Source organism: Mya arenaria, chromosome 4 (assembly GCF_026914265.1).
Source record: "Mya arenaria isolate MELC-2E11 chromosome 4, ASM2691426v1".
NCBI classification, from domain to species: Eukaryota; Metazoa; Mollusca; class Bivalvia; order Myida; family Myidae; genus Mya; species Mya arenaria.
This window is the reverse complement of record NC_069125.1, coordinates 20,340,633-20,361,991: the sequence shown is the minus strand read 5'-3', so window position 1 is coordinate 20,361,991 and position 21,359 is coordinate 20,340,633. Positions and strand designations below refer to the sequence as shown.

At 35.5% G+C, this 21,359-nt stretch overlaps 2 protein-coding genes across 2 annotated transcripts; one reads left to right on the top strand and one right to left on the bottom strand.

Moving 5' to 3' along the window:
• Positions 1-346: 346 nt before the first annotated feature.
• LOC128230686 (UPF0711 protein C18orf21-like) lies at positions 347-13,933 on the bottom strand. The gene is made up of 6 exons (XM_052943130.1): positions 13,794-13,933; positions 9,814-9,842; positions 8,905-9,110; positions 8,595-8,718; positions 2,909-3,046; positions 347-2,580 (listed from the first exon to the last, which is right to left on the bottom strand). Exons 1-6 carry the CDS (start codon positions 13,904-13,906, stop codon positions 2,234-2,236), a joined length of 957 nt encoding a protein of 318 aa, XP_052799090.1. The 5' UTR covers positions 13,907-13,933; the 3' UTR covers positions 347-2,233.
• Positions 13,934-14,082: 149 nt separating this feature from the next.
• Positions 14,083-20,986, top strand: LOC128231672 (peroxisomal membrane protein 4-like). The gene is made up of 4 exons (XM_052944732.1): positions 14,083-14,199; positions 15,201-15,263; positions 16,435-16,633; positions 18,213-20,986. The coding sequence occupies exons 1-4, from the start codon at positions 14,114-14,116 to the stop codon at positions 18,459-18,461; spliced, it is 597 nt and encodes a 198-aa protein (XP_052800692.1). The 5' UTR covers positions 14,083-14,113; the 3' UTR covers positions 18,462-20,986.
• The last annotated feature ends 373 nt before the right edge of the window (positions 20,987-21,359 follow it).

The following is a 21,359-nucleotide window of genomic DNA, read 5'->3' as shown; positions in this document are numbered from 1 at the left end:
GAGTTGCTGAGACAAGAATGTAACTGACGGACACACGGTCGCACAGATTGTGCTTAAATTATGTGCTTCCCTTACAAGCAAACTTTTTGGAATTGAAAAGTCACCTCATGTCTAATTTCAGCTGAAATAAAGAACAAAAATACCAACTGCAATAATTGTATATTGATTATTTTTAATGGTCATTGATTTTTCATGTGTACACCAAATAACCAATATCTCTAACCCTAAGGCCACTCCTTTTTTATTTTTAGGTTTACAAGATTTTTTGGAAAAATTGTCCACCGGGTGGTCAAAAAAAAGTCACAAAACATACTCTTAAAAAGTGAAAATCAGAAAACAACATAAACACATTGAAAACTTATATCATTTACTTGACATTTTAAATTTTTAAACTGCTATTAATGCATGTTTTAATGCACTCAAAGTTTCAAAGTTCTAATTAAACACAGTTTAAATCTTACATACTGTGCATATAAAACATCAATGAAATTGACTATAAAACATGTTTACATGTATAAACTACACTTTTTATCAAGGATATATTGAATATTACTCAGCAAGACATTTGTTTAGCTTTAAGGGTATGATAAAGCAAAAGTGAATGCAGAACACTTAAAAACTGACCAATATTAAATTGAAATAAAAAGGGAGGCGAATTTTACGCATTCAAATACACAAAAATTGCACTGTATTAAGACAATACATTGCATTTTCTAAACATTGTTTCAGTTACTTCAATATTGGAAAATGTCAATAAAGTAAAATAATTTCCAATTTTGTAAATAAGGAAGAAACATTTTATGAAGACATTTGAGCTTTAATATTGTGAAATCAATTCCTAAAAAACTAAAAACCAAACTGGACCTAGATTTCAGTTTTAATAACCTTTACTATGCGGGGTCCTAGTTGTGTGTAACCCAATCCATGCTAAATCCGGATATTTTCGGACCGGGATATTTACCATGGGATGTTCACCAAATCCATTTCAAATTCAAATCTTGCAGCAAATAACCACATCAGTACATAAAATTCACATAGCAAAATAATAAATCTAGCATGTGACTTAACTTTATGTACCAATGATAGTAACAGAGAAATCCATAATTATGTATCGGATATTTTCATCTTCTCCCAACTCCGCCATTTTGTGTATCATGCGTTCACAGGGCATCTATACTTCATGATTGTTTATTTTTCATGTTAAAGAGTATTCTTTGGTTACAACAAAAATCTCATTTATAGTGAAATATCAAGTTTATTACAAATTAAAATGGACTTATTCAAAATAGTTTTCCGTGTTGTTTTATCTAAATGCTTTGCACACAAGTAACTCCTGGCATTAGTAAATGTCATTGCCACATGTGTTCAACTCTTTCACCGTCTTTACTCTACTATTTAACCAAACATGAATAAACATGTAATCTAGAATAAACACAAGCTTTACATTTACTCAATGACAAGTATTTCAAAACCATTTTGTGATTTAAAATCCATAAACCCAACCGACCGAACTTGTGAAACTAGGTCACCAGTGTCAACTTAGAAATTTTACTTTCGATTTCACCACTCACACTAAGTGCACTGTTATTTGATATTTAACCATAAAATGTTATAAAATGTTTTTCTCACATATAACTTACAGACATTTGTGTCTACTTATTCGATGGCAGCCTCTGACACTTTTATTTTTCATCTATAAACAACAATATTTTCATGACCTAAATTGGCGGGGAAAAACAACAATAACGTGACAGTTATTGTTTGTGTCGGCTGTTAAATTTGCCAATGTATTTTGCTATTCTTATTTTAACAACTCCTGCATATTTTAATTAATTATTTCATACAAAGAATGACTGCTATCGTCAATCCCGCAATTGCCAACGGCGCTGCCATAACAGTTGACTGGCTCACATGCTATCACTATAAATTGGCGAATACGGCTGAGGAACAACAAACCAGTCGAGATCTACTGCATTCGTACTCTCATCTGTTCGTTTTTCTTTCGTTTCGCACCAAAATCAATACGGTCGGGAAAATAATTTTGAAAAAAAAGTGAAATTCATTTTTTATTTTTTTTGTACTTTTCGGAAAAATAGACCCGCCGGTTTTGTAAACTAATTTATATAAAAGTAGTGGCCTAAATATACAAATGGGATTTTCCCCCAAGACAACTGATCTTCATATTTCCGCAGTTCTGTGCTGATAAGCATCATACAACTACAATGATTTCACATCAAATGGATGAGAGGAAATCTGCGAGTGAGCTGCCATGTTGTTTATGCTGCTCCTTTTTCAGCATATTTCCCAGCCGTTGGGTGAGCTTTACAGACTTCTTCTTTTTACTGCCAGACTTGTTACCACTCTGTAAAGACTGGGCTGTACTATTCCCAGGACCAGCTTGGCAAGATCTTCCCAAATTGTTGCTGCCTAATTTCAAAATATTACTGTTTGCTGATTTCATAGAGTTTGTTGAATAAATGGGCTTTATGATAAATGAGTTTCTTGAATTAATGTTGGTTGGTTTCACTGTATCTGAAGACTTGGTAAGCCTGTCATCCACAAGGGTTGACTTTTGTGTTTCTGAAAAATACAAAATCACTGTACATTGGTCAAAGAGCTTCATTCCTCCTCCAGTAAGACACCCACATGTTTCCTTAATCGAGTACTTCGACCAATATCACTATCTAAAGTTTGAATCTTTCTGGGTTATAAGATTCCTTACACATATTTGTAAAATATGTTTACTTGATTTTACAATTTTACATAATTTAAAATGAAATATAATTCTGTTTATGTAGTACACAGTAACTATTTTGTATGGTTAGGACAAAAATGGTTTTTAATCTATTTTGTTGACAAAAAGACATTATACTTATGAATGAGGAGACTAATGATTAAACTAACCTGCTACATGCTGCTTTATCTGTGGTCGTACATGCTGATGATTCAGGGAGATTAAGACCTGCACCCAACTCCAACTCTTGACGCTTTCTACGTTCGACTGCCTTCTCACGTTTCTTTTGGCGCTTTGATTTCATACTTGTTTCTACAATACATTATGTAGAAAAAATGGTTATGCTGCAACCAAATCATTTAACGGTAAATAATTCAAAACAAGAGGGCCATAATATCCCTGAATCGCTCACATGAAATATGTAAAACAAGAAATATAATATATATATAAAGATAAATGGTGATGAGTTTGTAAACAGGGTCTTGAAGAGTGTATACATGAGAAAGCAGTATGAACTTAACATGTGAGTCTTGAAGAGTGTATACATGAGAAAGCAGTATGAACTTAACATGTGCGTCTTGAAGAGTGTATACATGAGAAAGCAGTATGAACTTAACATGTGAGTCTTGAAGAGTGTATACATGAGAAAGCAGTATGAACTTAACATGTGAGTCTTGAAGAGTGTATACATGAGAAAGCAGTATGAACTTAACATGTGCGTCTTGAAGAGTGTATACATGAGAAAGCAGTATGAACTTAACATGTGAGTCTTGAAGAGTGTATACATGAGAAAGCAGTATGAACTTAACATGTACGTCTTGAAGAGTGTATACATGAGAAAGCAGTATGAACTTAACATGTGCGTCTTGAAGAGTGTATACATGACAAAGCAGTATGAACTTAACATGTGCATCTTGAAGAGTGTATACATGAGAAAGCAGTATGAACTTAACATGTGCGTCTTGAAAAGTGTATACATGAGAAAGCAGTATGAACTTAACATGTGCGTCTGGAAGAGTGTATACATGAGAAAGCAGTATGAACTTAACATGTGCGTCTTGGAAGAGTGTATACATGAGAAAGCAGTATGAACTTAACATGTGCATCTTGAAGAGTGTATACATGAGAAAGCAGTATGAACTTAACATGTGCATCTTGAAGAGTGTATACATGAGAAAGCAGTATGAACTTAACATGTGCGTCTTGAAGAGTGTATACATGAGAAAGCAGTATGAACTTAACATGTGCATCTTGAAGAGTGAATACATGAGAAAGCAGTATGAACTTAACATGTGCGTCTTCAAGAGTGTATACATGAGAAAGCAGTATGAACTTAATATGTGCGTCTTGAAGAGTGTATACATGAGAAAGCAGTATGAACTTAACATGTGCATCTTGAAGAGTGTATACATGAGAAAGCAGTATGAACTTAACATGTGCGTCTTGAAGAGTGTATACATGAGAAAGCAGTATGAACTTAACATGTGCGTCTTGAAGAGTGTATACATGAGAAAGCAGTATGAACTTAACATGTGCATCTTGAAGAGTGAATACATGAGAAAGCAGTATGAACTTAACATGTGCGTCTTCAAGAGTGTATACATGAGAAAGCAGTATGAACTTAACATGTGCGTCTTCAAGAGTGAATACATGAGAAAGCAGTATGAACTTAACATGTGCGTCTTCAAGAGTAAATACATGAGAAAGCAGTATGAACTTAACATGTGCGTCTTGAAGAGTGTATACATGAGAAAGCAAAATGAACTTAACATGTGCGTCTTGAAGAGTGTATACATGAGAAAGCAGTATGAACTTAACATGTGCATATTGTTTCATTTGTATATCAAACAAGAAACACCTCAATGCAACGAAACCGGGTTTTAAATGGTTGACAGAAGAACTTTAGGTCAATATAACATTTCTATAGCTCTAGATTGGTTCAAATATCTTTAAATCAAACTAAGAAGAAAACATGTTTCTATTTCATGAACAGTTATATACATTGTACACAGCTCAGGTGTTATAAATGAACTGTAAATTAAGATTTTCAGTTTCAATAGTTTTTCTATTTTAAGTAACAGTGACCTTGACCTGAAAGACACCAATAGCAATCCCATATAAAGTCTCGATAAATTTTTCCTATAGGCCAAGTTTGGTTACAATATGGCATATCTAATTAAAGATATTTCGTTTCAACTGTTTTCTATTTTAAGTGACAGTGAACTAGACCCTAAGGACCTAAGATATTATTTTAGGATCAACAACAGCGGTTTGTTTAGGGTATATAGTAGGGATGGCAACGAGTACCCAAGTACTCGATCCAATGTCCGAGTACTTGAGTACCAAATCACTACTCGAGTACTCGGAAAAAATCTATAAAAAACACAAAATACACGATTTACAGATGAAGTAACAGATCTGGTTAGTTGCCAGGCGGACAATTTACGGTCCCTCTAATCCCCGCTGTGTAATTGACCCTAATAAATTAGTTGAGAGTTGCAAACTGTCAACAAAGGGCCCCTATTTCCAATAAGCACTGATGTCAATTGGGAAAGTTTTGATAGCGGAACTTTCACCTTCACAATTCTATTGTTTACCAATAAGGTTATGCAGAATATACGTCCGTTCATTCCACATCTTTGCTTTGTTTACAAAAAACATAAACAAGTGTAATTGAAAATATTCTATTTTGAATTTTGAATAGGATTTTTAAAAATACCGGTCTCCATGGACGATAAATAACTGAAAACATATTGTTTGTTTGTTTGTTTTTTGTTTGTTTTATATTTGGAACTTGAATATGACATTTGATGAATTTTATTTTATAATGAAGCAATAAGAAGTATCCCCAAGAAATTTCATTACAAAACTACATATTATGCCTCTCGTAGGCTCACGGACGTAACTATCAAACGTTCATTTCCTTTATTTCTTCGACATTATTCATTAAATACAAGATTTGATAGGTCTACAATCTAAGGTCACATCTAGGTCAAAACCAAGCTTAAACAGTTATCGCCGAAAAAAACACTTCTTATACACAGTTGTTGGGTATCCCGCCAAATTGACATGCGATAGGTCATAAATCAGCTCGGCTCCCCAGGAGGGCACATACTATATCTGATATTGTCACATATTCGGAGCTCCTTGGCCATTTTTATCGAAAACAACCTCGGATGTATTTGGACGGTTTACATACTCAAAAAGTGGTATGTTTAAGTCCGCTGCAAGTAGATTGGGTAGTAATTTTATTTACCATTTAAACTTTATGACTTAACTCTTGGGAATCTTAATTATGTTTGCAATAATACACTTCACTGGCAATCAATTTAAACCTAGATCAATAAAAACGTACACACAGATGAAATTATTAGATTGACCAAAACTATTATTTTGATAAGCTTTAAAATAATATTTTATGTAATGAAAGAGGGCCAAGATGGCCCTTTATCGCTCACCGTTTTTTATGGATGTTGTTGCCTGCCTTGTAGCCTAGGTAATATTGTTTTATTAGTAATTTGATGGTTGATAAGGAGCTTGGTCCTTGTAAAGGGAAATCAATAGTACTTCTGGGGAAGTCAAGACATTGTCGGCTGGTTGATCCCTGGGATGGCAATAGAAGACGTCTGTGGCTGTGGAAGTCAATTTTTGCTAAGGAAGTCATTGGTTGATATGGATGTAGTTAGTTGCTAAGGAAGAAAGTGGTTGCTAAAGAAGACATTGGTTGCTAAGGAAGTCATTGGTGGCTTTGGAAGTTAAAGGTTGCAAAGGAAGTAATTGGCTGCAAATGTAGTCAATGGTTGCTTAGGAAGTAATTGGTTGAAAAAAGAAGACCCTAGTTGCTATGGATGAAGGTAATTGCTAAGGTAATCATTGGTTGCTAAGTAAGCCATTGTTTTCTAAGAAAATAAATATTCCTATAGTATATAGAAACCTGAGACCATCGGCTTGGTGCCAGCTTTGACCCAAGGTACATAATTTGAACAAGTTTATTAATAACTACTACATAAGGCTACATCCCAAATATCAAGGGTCTGTGCCTTGCAATTTCAGAGAATATTTTCAAAGATTTTACTATATTAAATGTATCAAAAACCTGAGACCCCCAGGGTGGGGCCAGCTTTGACCCCAGGGGCATCATTTGAACAAACTTGGTAAAAGACAACAACATAAGGCTACATAACAAATATCAACGGTCTCTGCCATGTGGTTTCAGAGAAGAAGATGGGATCAGCTTTGACCCAGGGGCATAATTTGAACAATTGTGGTAAAGAATCACAACATAATGCTACATACCAAATATCAAAGATCTTGGCCATGCAGGTTCAGAGAAGAATTTCAACACTATAACTGCACCTTGCTACATTCACTATAGAATAAAGTCATATAATGAAAACTAGACCTGTACCCTGAAGGCAGGGTTTTTAACAAACCATCTTGGCTTGAAGAAAAATGATAATAGGCCACCTTAATAGGAACATTTTGTGAAATTATTAAACTTAAAATCTGGCCAGCAGAACTAGCCCCACCCCCTGTCAGCAAAGTCTTTAAGGAACCAACACAGTTGTTTTTTTTTCTTTTGGTTGCCATGGAAACCAGATATCTACATGGAACCATCGATGTAACATTCTTGTGAAATTAGTGGTAATTCAATAATTCAAGGGTGACTAGAGAGATATTGCTGGTTATCAAACTTGTCCAAGAGTTCTACATGGAACCAATCAGGAAGAGGACCATCCAAGAAACATTCTTGTGAAATTTGGTTGCAATTTATCTAGTGATTTAGGCCGAGTGTTGTTCGATGGAAAATCTTGACAACAGATGGATGACAGACGAAGATGGACAACAAACAAAGACAGCTAAAAAGAAAATGCCAAATAATCCTAAATAGTGTTTTTGGAGTACATGTGTAAATCCTACATAGTGTTTCTGGAGTTAATCCTATATGATATTCCTGAAGAAAATCCTATATGGTGTTTCAGGAGTGTATTCTATTTGGTGTCTCTAGAGTAAGTCATAAATGGTGTTTCTGGAGTTTATCCTTTATGGTGTTCCTGAGGTAAACCAAACTCTTCTCAGGTGTTATGCCCATACACATTCGGATCAAATTTTGTGAATATTAGACAAAGGCTTTCAAAGTTATTGATCGGTCAAGACCAATTTTAGGTAATTTTATAATTAAAGGGGTAATACCCTCCAGTGACTAGGGAGATATTGCTGGTTATCAAACTTGTCCATACACCATCTGACAAAAATTGGTCATGATTGGGCATGATTGGTTCTAAAGTTATTGATTGAAAAACATACTGGGTGCAGCATCCCCCTGTTAGCTGCAGGTGAAACCACATGACATTGTATATAAACGTCTGATTTGTTTAAATGGGCGTATAAAAACATGAAATATATGTGTTTGTTTAAAAAAATTCAATGGACCATAACACTTACAATATTTAGGTTGGAGTCATATAACTTGTCACAAATCATTTTGAAATAAGGCCACAGAAATGATCCTTAGGTTACCATATAAATTCCTTCAGCCCATAGTGATTCATAAAGTCAGGGACCGGGCTAGTTTTCACTTTAAGTCTATAAGAAAACTTTGAAAATCTTCACTTCAGAAACTTATCTTAAAATCTTGGAGAGGACTGCCCATGGTACACTCCCAGGACCTTTGACTGAAAATGTTCCAGTGGTTTGGCAGGAGAAGTAATTTGAAGGAAAATGTTGACGATGGGCAGAGAGACCAAGGACAATCACCCTATCACAATAGCTCACACTCAGCACTGTGTGCTCAGATGTGTTAAAAAGATAGTCTTCACTCCTTCTGCAAACCCAAAAGGAGAAGACTATGCATCTTTACCTGTACTCTTGTTGACTTGGTGCAGCTGCAGTTGCTGCTGTTGTTCTTGTTGTTGATGTTTTCTTTCAGTCTTGGTTTGGCCCCTGTATTTTGATGTCTTCCGACACACCATGCATCTCACCATCTAAAGTACAGTGGTATCACATAATATGAGGAAGTATGAAGAGTTAGATAAAGAATATACAATACATGTAGCCAACTTAAGTACACATGTCAGGTAAAGAAATCATGTCAACATAGTGATCGAAGTGGTATCATCTTATTATTAAAATATTATTCATCATCTAATTGATACAAAATTAGATCCTACCACTTGGTTGGCACTTTGGTGATAATCCTTAATCATTTTTTTCTGGTATGCTCCCAATTTAGTCAGTTGGCATTCGCTGCGTACAAGGAGACGCTTGATTTTGGGTGTCAGCCTTATCCTTGGGTGTATGCTGATTTTGTGGTTTCCAGTTTTGAACTTGTTGTGACAGAATATACATCTTTCCAGATTCAACTTCTTATTTTCCTCTGAAATATTCAACAATTAAGCAATAAAGGTATGTAGATTGTGTCTACTGCACCACTCTCTAAAGATGAAACATTATATCCTTAAAAGGACTAGAACTTAAGTTAACTTAAAAATAGCATCAGTATATGTATCTGTACTAATCACAGGACGTTCACCCGCTAAATATACACACTATAAACTAGGACACCATTTTGCACTATTTTAAAAAGGGGAGAGCTCAGCTGAGACAAAAAAAATATTCTTTTAATCATGTAAAATGATTATCGGCCTCGTAGGCTCATACTAGCTCCTATTGACAATTCTAGGCTTGTTTTGTGGAAATACTGTATTTGCGGGACCATCTGGTGTCTAGGCCTTTTAAACTCTTCACTACAAGGCTGAAGTAAGATTAAGCATTAACATAAGAATATGTGTGCATTGGTCTGTTAACCCAGTGCTGTCATTTACTCACATCTGGCAGTCTCAGGAATCATCCCCTACAGACTGACAAATTGTATTAATTTCTTATACAAAGATGGCTGGAGTTCATGCTTATTTTCCTGTCTCCAATTTGGAATACCTTTATCAATTAGCCTAATTAAAGTTCAATTTATGATTTAAATGCCTATACACAATTTATGATTTAAATGCCTATTATTAGGCATTTAAATCATAAATTGAACTTTAATTCAATTCAAAGAATTTTAGATTAAGTTTTATTACCTTTTGATATCGACTGATCAGTCTGCAACCTAAAAATAAAGTGAAAGACTGATGTAAACACCAAATGATTAAAATTATTATTATACTTATTGTGAATTAAATCCATACAATGTGCTACTTTGTTGAGTGCATACTGTACAAAAATCAAGCTTTACATTTGTGAATTGCATGTCTTAAACAAGAGGCCCAAAAGGGCCTATGCTCTACTGGCTGGGTTTGTGTGGTCAACATCACTGTTTTCGAAAAGAATCAACCCCTTATGGGTATCTGAATACTCAAAACTGAAGACTGTATCATGTTCGCAAGCATTTATTACACAATAGCATTTTTTTATACTATCATAATCTAATCATTTCAAGGCCCATAATCTAGGCATGCATGGGCAGATCTAGCTGGTTTTCGAAAGGAATCGAGCTCTTATGGATATGTAGATACTGTACAAGTTTCATCAAGATACAATCAAATCTGAAGGCTGTATCGTGTTAACGAGCAATTGTTTACATGATTTTTTATACTATCAAGGCCCATAATCTAGGCATGCATGGGCGGATCTGGCTGGTTTTCGAAAGAAACCGAGCTCTTATGGATATGTAGATACTGTACAGGTTTCGAATTGTTTACAGACGCACGGCCGCACATACTACGTACACATTACCATCGCATAAACAGCACAAACAAAATATAACTTGGCAGGTAAATGGTAAATCAAGATAGCATAATTATTACTCATAATTTCAAGTATATGTATTTTCAAGAGGTTGACTTTTGGCAGGTTATTATCAAGTTCTTTTATGTTAGTTTGTTTTCATAAACCAAATAAATTTAGGTTCTTAGTGAGGGTCACATGTATAAAAGGTCACACGCAAAGATACGCGCTCTCTAGTGTCAAATTCTGGATCCAGGTCAGCCATGTAGATAAATGATAAAAAAGTTGTTTACAAATGTTTAATCAGTTCTTATAACAACAGTTTGTTATTTTAGGACCAATCATAATGTTATTAAAACATATACAGTATCGTTTTCATATGGAAAAAGAGGTGTATTCATGCAAAATATAAATTGTGAATTTCATTTTTAAATTTTTGAAATAAAGGGTAAGAGTAATGCACCAGTCAATTGTAACCACGGCCCCCTCAGGTCCCAGGTATACCGGGGATAGCCGGGGAAATGGGCCGTGTTTTTACCTTCCAGGTGGCCCGCAGTGCTGGGTGAATGCGGTGGTTTTGTCTTTGCACCAAAAATAGCGGGGAATGGGCCTTACCTAGGGTCCCTGGGGTGTGGGGGCATTTGGTTGGGATTTTACCAACAGTTTGTCTCCACAGGACGGAGTTTTTACCCAGCCATCTAGTCCATTTAAACAGCCGCTTCAGCCTTTGACGATTTTTGTTTTGACCTCTGGGGAACATGACGTAAGTCGAAATGTTAAAAAGTTCCCTTAAGTTAATGCATTATTGACATATTTATGGCTACAGAGCATCACTAATATATCCGGGATAATCCCGGAACAACATGTTTTCGACCGCCTAAGGATTATTTAGATTTCAATCATAAATAAGTGATAATAAAAGATAAATGTTTGTGTGTACCATTTAAAGCAATCATTCATCTTTGAAAAAACATAAAAATGAAATCTGTTTCAATCGTCTGTTGTTAACATTTCCATCCAAAATGGCGGCAGTCACATGTTGTATTTGACCTAAATACAACCTGTTTTCGACCATAACCTTTAACTATACTTCACAACAAAAGTTTGTGCACAGTATTTTTCATACTATTTTGAATAACTTGTTTTAACTGTGTAAAGTATTTTAGTTTTTAAAAAAGTAATTAAATGTTTACATATTTGCCATACAGTCACCAGGGGTCGACACTAACCATTTTTCCAAGGGATCCCGAAGGGACACCAACATTTGAAATCAGGTGTACCTTCCTGAAATTAGGAGTCCCTTCCACTTTTTACATTTTTTCATTGTTGAGCCTGTTTAATATTATATTCAATATACAAATACAGTGTCTTTTACTTTTCAATTTGTATTTCAAGTATACACCATATTATACATGTTTTCAGCAGCATGTAATGACAAGTTTAGTAGCACTGAATGTCAGACATGTGAACCTCTGGCAATGGCAGTTAGGTATATTTGGGTCTCTAAGTTGGTAAATTGGGTTCAAAGCGGTAGAGTGTCTAAGTCCCTTTTGTTTTCAGTCAAAAACAAATATGGAAACTATGTATACAAAAACTTGATTTTGTTACTATTTTAAGATTTTCAGAAAATACGCATAAAATACTTCATGGTTCAGGTCTTGTCAGATGTCAGTGCTTTTCATTGAGAAAAAGTAGGAATATTACATCTGGCTTGTGAAAACTGAAGCCAATATTAAGTAGAGCTGCTGATAAATCAATCAGACTGCCCAACAGGTATAGTGCATACTGAAAGAGCAGACGACCAAAAATTGTGTATGTTAATTTTCGCGCCATAAAGTCGTAACATTTTATAAATTGACTGTAGATAATGAATAAAACTTAGCAAAGTTTATTTCTATTCTGATTTGATCGTAGCATTAAAATATACATCTTTAAAATTAACAAAGAATACTGATAAGTTAAATGGCAATTAACAAAGAATGCTGAATGCATGATGCCGGTCTTTTGTGCCATAAATGTTATTGTAAATACTCGAAGGTCGTATCATAAAGGTATCACCAGTGATGGCATCTTTTTTGAGCGGTTCTGACACCTAAGCAAAACAATTCCACTTAAGTATAAAACCGATAATAAATCTCTGTTACCTTTGACCTTGTTCAAAATGTAAACAACAAAACGGAAGCGTTAACCCGCATGCGCCCAGTTTATTTATAGAATCATGACGTAACTATAGTCAAAAAGTCAGCTATACTTTCGCTTTGGTCCGATAATACTAATTATAATATCATTGTGACATGCACTGTCAAGAAATTTAGGGGGACCCGAATTTAGGTAATAAATTATGAAATGCTACTTATTTATTGATATTTAGCGTTTATCGGTCAGAAATTTAAGGGTCCCGACGGAATACCAGACTTTGAATTTAGGTGTCCCTCCCGAAAAATTGGTGTCCTCGGGATCCCGGGACCCCGTTAATGTCGAACACTGCAGTCACTTTATACTAATATATTTCCACAAGAGGGGCAAATGAATGCATCATCCCTTCTAATGGCTTTTGTATGGATACAAAGTGATATTTTTCACCCATCATGAACCCTGGTATCACTGGACCAACTCTGAATGAGCCTCATATGACCTGCCTAGTCTGCAATATGTATAATTTTATGATAAATGAGAGCTCAATTATAATTCAATATAGTTACCTGTAGATAAATTTCATTAATTTTAAAATAAGCAATATACCATATTTGGATGGGCTTTTAATGTTGTGCACTATACTTAGAAAACTATAGGGCATAGGTTTTAGGCTCTGGTAGATATGTAAAATCTGGCAGACAAAAACAACATGATTTTAAAGAAGTATTTTACGCCTGAAATCATTCTTAATGAAGGGTTTAATTTGGCATTAATTAAAAATTTACCTATTTTCAGGGGGCGGTCGAAAATAGGTTGTTGTCGAAAATAGGTTGTTCCGGGATATGATTATGAAGAACCACTATCCACGGCCTCTAAACGCCAGCTCCACCACTTTATGGTGGTGCAAAGGAGCTTTTCTCTCAAATCAGACATATTTTGAGATCTGATTGCATAGCAAGTACATTTCGGTGCATACATTCCGTAAGAACATTATCACGCATGCAAACATAACTGTTATGTATAGTTCCTATGCAGGAACACAATAAAACTGATAAGCACTTCTTAAAAAGGAAACATGCACATATTTATAAAAGTGGTGGCGCTGTTGCCCTAGCGGTGGAGCTGGCGTTTAGAGGCCGTGTTATCTTTCACTATAAAAACAAGATGTTTGAAGTAAGAACTTCAAGATAAAACTCACTCAAAGTATCTTGACAAAGCTGGTGACAATGTTTGGCTGGCTGATGATAAATGACGGTAAAATTCACACAGACGTTCCATATCCGAAATTTGACAGACCACCGGAAGACGCATGTTGAGGGATCAAAACATGATTACGATTTAACATTTTTTCAGCGGTCTTGTTATCTTGATTAAATGAAGAAACTTTTTTATAAAATACAGGTTGTCTTAGGATTGCAACAAAGCTATAATTATTAATATCACGGACACATAAACATGGTTTATATGTCCGTGTTAATATTAATAATGAATCTCCCTTGCAGGTCACATGATCAAAACATGGCGGCCTCGATAAACAAATTTCTTCTCTCGGAGAAAAACAAACCCTTTTTAGCTGCTTTAAAGGGGCTTAGGAATGGAGCAGTGTAAGGTTTTATACTTTAATGTTAATTTTAAGCAATATAAGACGTTTTTATAGATTTGTTAGGTTTTATTTTCCATCATAATGCACACACGGATTTTGATTTTTGTGTATTTTACCGGTATGACTAAATATCGAAAAGCACGGAAAACAGTGAAGGGTAAAACCGCACAGAAAAGGCAACGACTTTTATAGAAATGAAGTACTTTTCATGGAAATTACTGAAAAGCAAGGCAAAACTCACGTAAACCAGGAAAATAATACCACAATGAATAAAGTTGTGAACAAAATGCTTGTACAATATAAAGCAAAATAATAAATCAATAAAATGAACAATTAGCAATATGCATGTACAAAATAATATAATGCAACCATCACTCTCAATGCCGATTGTCAACCCCCACTATCTACCCCCCTCTCTCGCCCATACTCGCCTCACTGTCAACCCCAGCTCTCTAGCCCCACTGTCAACCCCCATCCTCAACCCCGCTCACATCTCATACTGTTGATCCCCACTCTCAACCCCCTCTCCCGACCCCAACTCTTGATTCCCACTCCCGCACCAACTATCAATCCACACTGTCTACCCACACTGTCTACACTGTCAACCCTCACTCTCAACCCCCAGTCTTGACCCTTACCATCAACCTTCAATCTCGACACCACACTAATGTTTGTCATGCAGTCACACAAAATCAAGATGTTCTGTTGAACAATGCAGCTGAACAAAAATTACATCTACATATGGATAAATTTTATTTTTAACATTTTTGTACTGAATGAAACATTAAGTATGCATGTAACTTATTGCTAAGTTATATGAATTTCATTCATTTCAAGTAGCCAAAATCTGAGAATCAAAATGCGTTGGATTTATATATCTTAATTAATAATGCAGATTCTATTTATTAATTATTTATTAATCCATTGCCTTTTCCATTATTTTTCATCATTGTCTGTTCAATCTGGTTCATTCATCCTGTAACTGTATTTTTTCTTTTCCAGATATGGAACAAAAGTCAGATTTCCTCATGCCTTGGTTATGACATTTCTCTTCAAAGAGGGAAGGTAAATAAATTCAAAAGAAAGAATAGGTGTATGTGAGTTTGGTTGGTGGTCACCAAGATGAACAAGTAGGCTTCCTCCAGGCACTTGGATTTACCTAAGACACAAGACCACACTCTCATGCAATATTATGCGACTGAGAGTGACTTAGCAGTCGTAAAATGAATAAAGTTTATATTAAAGTTTAGACCCCTATGGATTTTGAGGTCATAGAGTCAAAGGTCAAGATCACGACTCATATTGGTCATTGACATTTCATCATATTTACTTATTCCCTGCTGCTAAGAGGAAACATGTTTATCTGGAAAGATCAATCATCATCTGAACATAATTAAAAAAGGTACCTACCGGTACTATCCCTACACTTTGAATGGTCATATTCTTAAAACTGCCTCAAAGGCATCCAACGTCAATGACAAATAAGCTGTCATTTCGGTCCATGTATAATTCATTCAATTGTCCAAATACTGTTGACAACATGGCGCTCATGGGGGCATAATGTTTGACAAACATCTCTTGTTTATCTTTGATTTTGAGGTGAGTGGTTCAAAGGTCAGGGTTGTGGTGACCTTTAGCTAAATATCCTTCTCCAATTAATAACTGAAGAATGCTTAGGCCCAGAGACGAGTTGACATCCACTCCAACTTGCATGTACATGTTTGAGGTCAATATTTTCAAACTTGATGGGAAGGATTAACATATGATACATACTCAAGGCTATCTGTCAACACAGTCCCAATCTGCCCAACGAGGCCTTTTAAGGGCATTTGTCACGTTTCTGTGACAGCTCTTGTTGCTTTTTATTTTCACTTGTTTGACATCCCTGTTATGCATAGCCATGAACTATCCACCAATTACATTTCCGGTTGAAGAACACTGCTAATAAAACAATATGAGTTCCATATTCATTCAAACACTTGATATTTAATTAAACAATCATTCACAAACTTAATCCATCATTTCTATTCAGCTGCAGGCTTATTATGAATAATTTTTAAAGCAATTCCTTATAAATTTTACTGTAATTTTCATTTATCTTCAGGCCTCCTACATTTTTGAAAACTTATAAGCAACATGTCCTGGAAAAATGTTAGAATTTAGTTATTCTTTAATTTGAGTTCATGAACTAAAAAGTCATTCTTTGGAAATTGTCTAGTCTTTTTCTCTTTATCAGCCTTGAAGAAAAGTTGAAATTCATTCTTGAAGCAACATTTACCCACTCCAAGAACCTAGCAGCCTTTGTCTTCTTGTACAAAAGCATGACCGGAATTATGGAGCATTTTCAGAGTGAGAAATCACAAATCCACAGTTTCATCGCAGCATTTATAGGAGGATATTTTGTCTTCGGAAAATACAACAAAGTTAATGAACAGGTAAATTGTATTTTCTGTTTAGCCAGTTTAAAATGGTTAAGATGTTATATATCTTTATATGAATATGCATGTGCTGTTAAAGAAGTTCATGGACTATTTACATAAATGATGTATTAAGCAAAATTTAAACAAAAAAGTTATACCATGATAATTTTCAGTAAGTCTGCTCTTTTTATGCCCCCCAGTGGTGGGCATATTAAAATCACACCTTCCATCCGTCCGTGTATCCGGCTCAATAACTCGTGTCCCGGCTGTAACTTTCCCTTGTATGGACAGATTTTAAAATAAATTTACGCATGTGTTCCACATACCAAGACGACGTGTCGCGTGCATGACCCATGTCCCTACCTCTAAGGTCAAGGTCACACTTAGTGTTTATTCACAATGGAGTGCTGCATATAAGGACATAGAGTATAGGTTGTTGTGTCCTGGCTGTAACTTTCCCTTGTATGGACAGATTTTAAAATAACTTGCCAAATGTGTTCCACATACCAAGACGACGTGTCGCATGCAAGACCCGTGTCCTTACCCCTAAGGTCAAGGTCACACTTAGTGTTTATTCACAATGGAATGCTGCATATAAGGACATAGAGTATAGGTTGTTGTGTCCAGGCTGTTTTTTGTTTTTTGTATGGACAGATTTTAAAATAACTTGCCACATGTGTTCAACATACCAAGACGACGTGTCGCGTGCAAGACCCCTGTCCCTACCACTAAGGTTAAAGATACACTTAGTGTTTATTCACAATGGAATGCTGAATATAAGGACATAAGAGTGTAGGTTGTCAAATATGGGTGGTATTTATTTATGTTCAGAGGCAATTTAAAATAACTTGCCATATGTATTTGACACGTAGAGGCAAGATCAACTTTTCATGTGCTGACCTTGTTCATAGGTCAATGTCACATTCGGGGGCATTCGTCACATACTGTGACAGCTCTTGTTATATGCAGCATTTGATTTTGGTACACTGACCATAGAATACTTTGATTTTTAATAACATTAGGCAAATTTAAATTGCAAACCCAATTTTAAAATACTTTAAGTAAGTATTCAAGTAAAACTTAAGATTGTTCCTATTTTCCAATACAAAATTTCTTTGCTTTAAATAAAGCATATATATTTTTTTAATAAAAAGCAATGATCAGTTCGTTCCATAAGTATTTCATTTTCACATCTCACTGAAAATTAGGTTTGATGTGGGTCACCCCTGGCCAAAAACTAGGCCACTAGGTCAAATCCCCATCATAAATTCAATTTAAATAGTTTTAATTATATTGTTATGAAGCTTGATCAGAATACTTGTCTGCATAATGTTTAAGTTTGTTCTTAATTTCTCTCATAACCGCTTTATGCCATCTTCATGAAATTTGGTCAGAAAATTTGAATCCGAGACATTTTTTTAACTTATTATTTCCTCGAAACAATACAATAAATGGTAGTAAAAAGCAATTTTTTATTACTGCCCACTATCCATACATCCTATTGAATAAATGCCATTTCCAAAATGAAAAATACAGCTATGATGCGGCGTTCTGCATAATTACCCATTGTTTCTCAAATGCTTTTGTTTTCCAGATAAACTTGTATCTACTATCCCGTATTATATATGGACTAGCAAAGTTAGCTGTGAAGCGAGGGTATATTCCTGCCCCGCAAGGTGACACCTTCCCGTGGTTTGCAGCTATTGTTTGGGGAATCGTTCTCTGGGAATTTGAGTACGAAAAAGATACTCTTCAACCATCTCTGCGATCATCCATGACATACCTATACCATGACAGCAACTACTGGACTTCACTGAAGAACTTTTTTTGGCACAATAAATAGTAGTGGAAGAGAAGGAGTTACTGTCTTTAAATAACTTCTGTGATAATTATGTCTGTTTATTATAAACATGTCACTATTGGTTGTTATTTATTTAGTATTCTCCCCGATGGAAGGAGCGTATAGTCGCAGCTTTGTCTGTCTTTCCATCTGGAGAATTACTTCAAAACTACTGATGGGACTGCATATTGTTTACTTATCTTCCCTTTGCTGATATTTTTTTCTAAAACTGTTGCTTACTGGGGCCATATCTTGAAATATAGATGTATGGCAATGAAGGAAAGTGCAGTGCACAAAGGACATTCTCAGAAGGGCATCTAAAAAGCCAGTTCTGCTTCTGTGCCAGGGTGCTTCACCCCTTTTCATAGAAAAGGGTCATTTTGAGAGCAACCAGCGCTTCAAGCAATACTCTTGTTTTAAATGAAATGAGAGTTCTGGATCAGTATTTATAAAGATCTTCTTTAGTTTTATGTTTGTTAATGACAAGTATATTAAAAATGACAGTCTTATTCAAAGTCAATACATACACATGTATAACAAACACAATTTTTGGGTGATAAATCTTTAACTACTTACTAGATGCATGAAATGCATTTGTGGAAAATATTAATGACTGATAACAAGATTGTATTTAATACCTAAAAAGGTGAAAAATATTAAATGAATGGTGAGTTCTAAAAGATTTACTGTGATCTACTTTCCTCTCATAAGGTAGACATCCCGTATTTTCTGCACCTTTCTTTCAAATTAAACTCGGTATCCTTCATAAGAACCATTGTTTTCGACATATATTCATCCTTTATGGTATTTTAAAACAATTGTTTTAATTGTGGTAAACCTTACTTGGGAGTAATAGTGCATCTTTAAATTACCTATGTGTAAGGCAGGACACATGAATACTTTGGTTTTGTTAACAGTTTTGGTTAACAGTTTTTTCAAAGCTTCATGAAACATTTACATTGTTAATGATATCAACCTTAGGAGTTTGTCTTCATTTTATGTACGGTAAGATTGTATTTGCATCATATGATATGTAACTGTCAATCTTTTCATAAATTGCAGTGAGAAATATCCACATAAAATTATGCTTTAAAGGCAGCCAAGCGCAAATACTTTTGACAAAAATGAAATAGAGATACTTCACCAAATACATCTAAAAACTTCAATTTGATCCCTGCCAGAAATTGAAAACCCCTGTTTCTTAACCTGTTGTATGTGGAATTTGGCTGATATCGAATTAGTTTTTTTTTTAGTTTTGTCATACTTCATACTTTTCCTTCCATATGTATTTGATATTGGTTTTATTGATCACTTGAATTAGTTTAAAATGAAGTTGGCTGCCTTACCTTTATGTTTTTCTGTGTCTGGGCTATGACTTGATCAGACAGGGAGGGATTTTAAAATTTCTTAATAATGTGTTCAGTACATAAAGACAACATGTCACATGCAAGACGTCCTTACCACAAAGGTCGAGGTCACACCTTGAGTTTAATCATTATGGAATGCTGCATATATGCTCATATAGTGTAGTTGGTCTTGTCCAGGCTGTAACTCATGCAAGAAGGAATTTTAAGATTACTTGGCAAGTGTGTTTGGTACAAAAAGAAGACTTGGCACGTTCAATACCCACGTCCCTACCTCAAAGGTCAAGGCCACAATTACAGGTTTATCATCATGGAATGCTGCATATATGTACAGTGTAGTTGGTCATGTCCAGGCTGTTACTTTGTCTTGCACTGAGTGGGATTGCAAAATAAATAAGCAAGTAAAGGAGATGTTTGCTGTGTAAGACCCTTAATCTTTCCTTTAAATTCAAGGTCACACTTGGAGTTTAATCATTATAGAATGCTGCATATATGCACATGTATAGATCATAGTTGATCGCGTCCAGGCTTTAACTTTTTCATGCACATTTGGATTTTAAAACTTCTTGGCACTTGTTGACAGATCATGAAGTAGAGACATGCCTTGTGCAACCTTTTACTTCATCACCCCCACACTTGAAGTAGAGACATGCCTTGTGCAACCTCTTACTTCATCACCCCCACACTTGAAGTAGAGACATGCCTTGTGCAACCTCTTACTTCATCACCCCCACACTTGAAGTAGAGACATGCCTTGTGCAACCTCTTACTTCATCACCCCCACACTTGAAGTAGAGACATGCCTTGTGCAAACTCTTACTTCATCACCCCCACACTTGAAGTAGAGACATGCCTTGTGCAACCTCTTACTTCATCACCCCCACACTTGAAGTAGAGACATGCCTTGTGCAACCTCTTACTTCATTACCCCCACACTTGAAGTAGAGACATGCCTTGTGCAACCTCTTACTTCATCACCCCCACACTTGAAGTTAACCATAAGGGGGCCTGGTGTATGCTTATAGTTTATGTTTGCTTCCTGATAGTAGACACATAAAAAATGCATAATACATTAAACTTGGTGGCATTTTGGGGGCATTGGTCACTTACTGTGACAGCTTACAGTTTTCATACATTCAGAATACATTCAGTATTATTTGTTAATCTGTTTTTATTTTTTAAAGCTGCACTCTCACAGATTGAATGTTTTGACAACTTCTTTATTGTTTGTCTTGGAACGAGCCAATTTATGCGAAAATGCATGGAAACCAGTGATATAAGACTGCTGACAAAAGATCAGATCGCAGATTTTCATATTCCAGTTTGAAAATTATTATTATGTCTCCCCCTCTCTGGGGGAGACATATTGTTTTTGCCCTGTCCGGTAGTCCGTCAGTCCGTCCGTACGTCACACTTCGTTTCCGATCGATAACTGGAAAACCGCATGACCTAGGATCACCAAACTTGGTAGGGAGGTTGGTCGTGAGGTGTAGAGGATCCCTATTGTTTTTGGGGTCACTAGGTCAAAGGTCAAGGT

What these genes read in the sequence shown, in the direction of transcription:
- LOC128230686 (XM_052943130.1), bottom strand. Translation starts at nt 13,906, where the DNA reads ATGCGTCTTCCGGTGGTCTGTCAAATTTCGGATATGGAACGTCTGTGT. An exon ending in GCTTTGTCAAGATACTTTGA is followed by an intron (nt 9,843 to 13,793) that starts GTGAGTTTTATC and finishes CTTTATTTTTAG; the next exon opens with GTTGCAGACTGATCAGTCGA. An exon ending in TGATCAGTCGATATCAAAAG is followed by an intron (nt 9,111 to 9,813) that starts GTAATAAAACTT and finishes TGAATATTTCAG; the next exon opens with AGGAAAATAAGAAGTTGAAT.
- LOC128231672 (XM_052944732.1), top strand. Translation starts at nt 14,114, where the DNA reads ATGGCGGCCTCGATAAACAAATTTCTTCTCTCGGAGAAAAACAAACCC. An exon ending in GGGCTTAGGAATGGAGCAGT is followed by an intron (nt 14,200 to 15,200) that starts GTAAGGTTTTAT and finishes TTTCTTTTCCAG; the next exon opens with ATATGGAACAAAAGTCAGAT. An exon ending in TTTCTCTTCAAAGAGGGAAG is followed by an intron (nt 15,264 to 16,434) that starts GTAAATAAATTC and finishes TCTCTTTATCAG; the next exon opens with CCTTGAAGAAAAGTTGAAAT.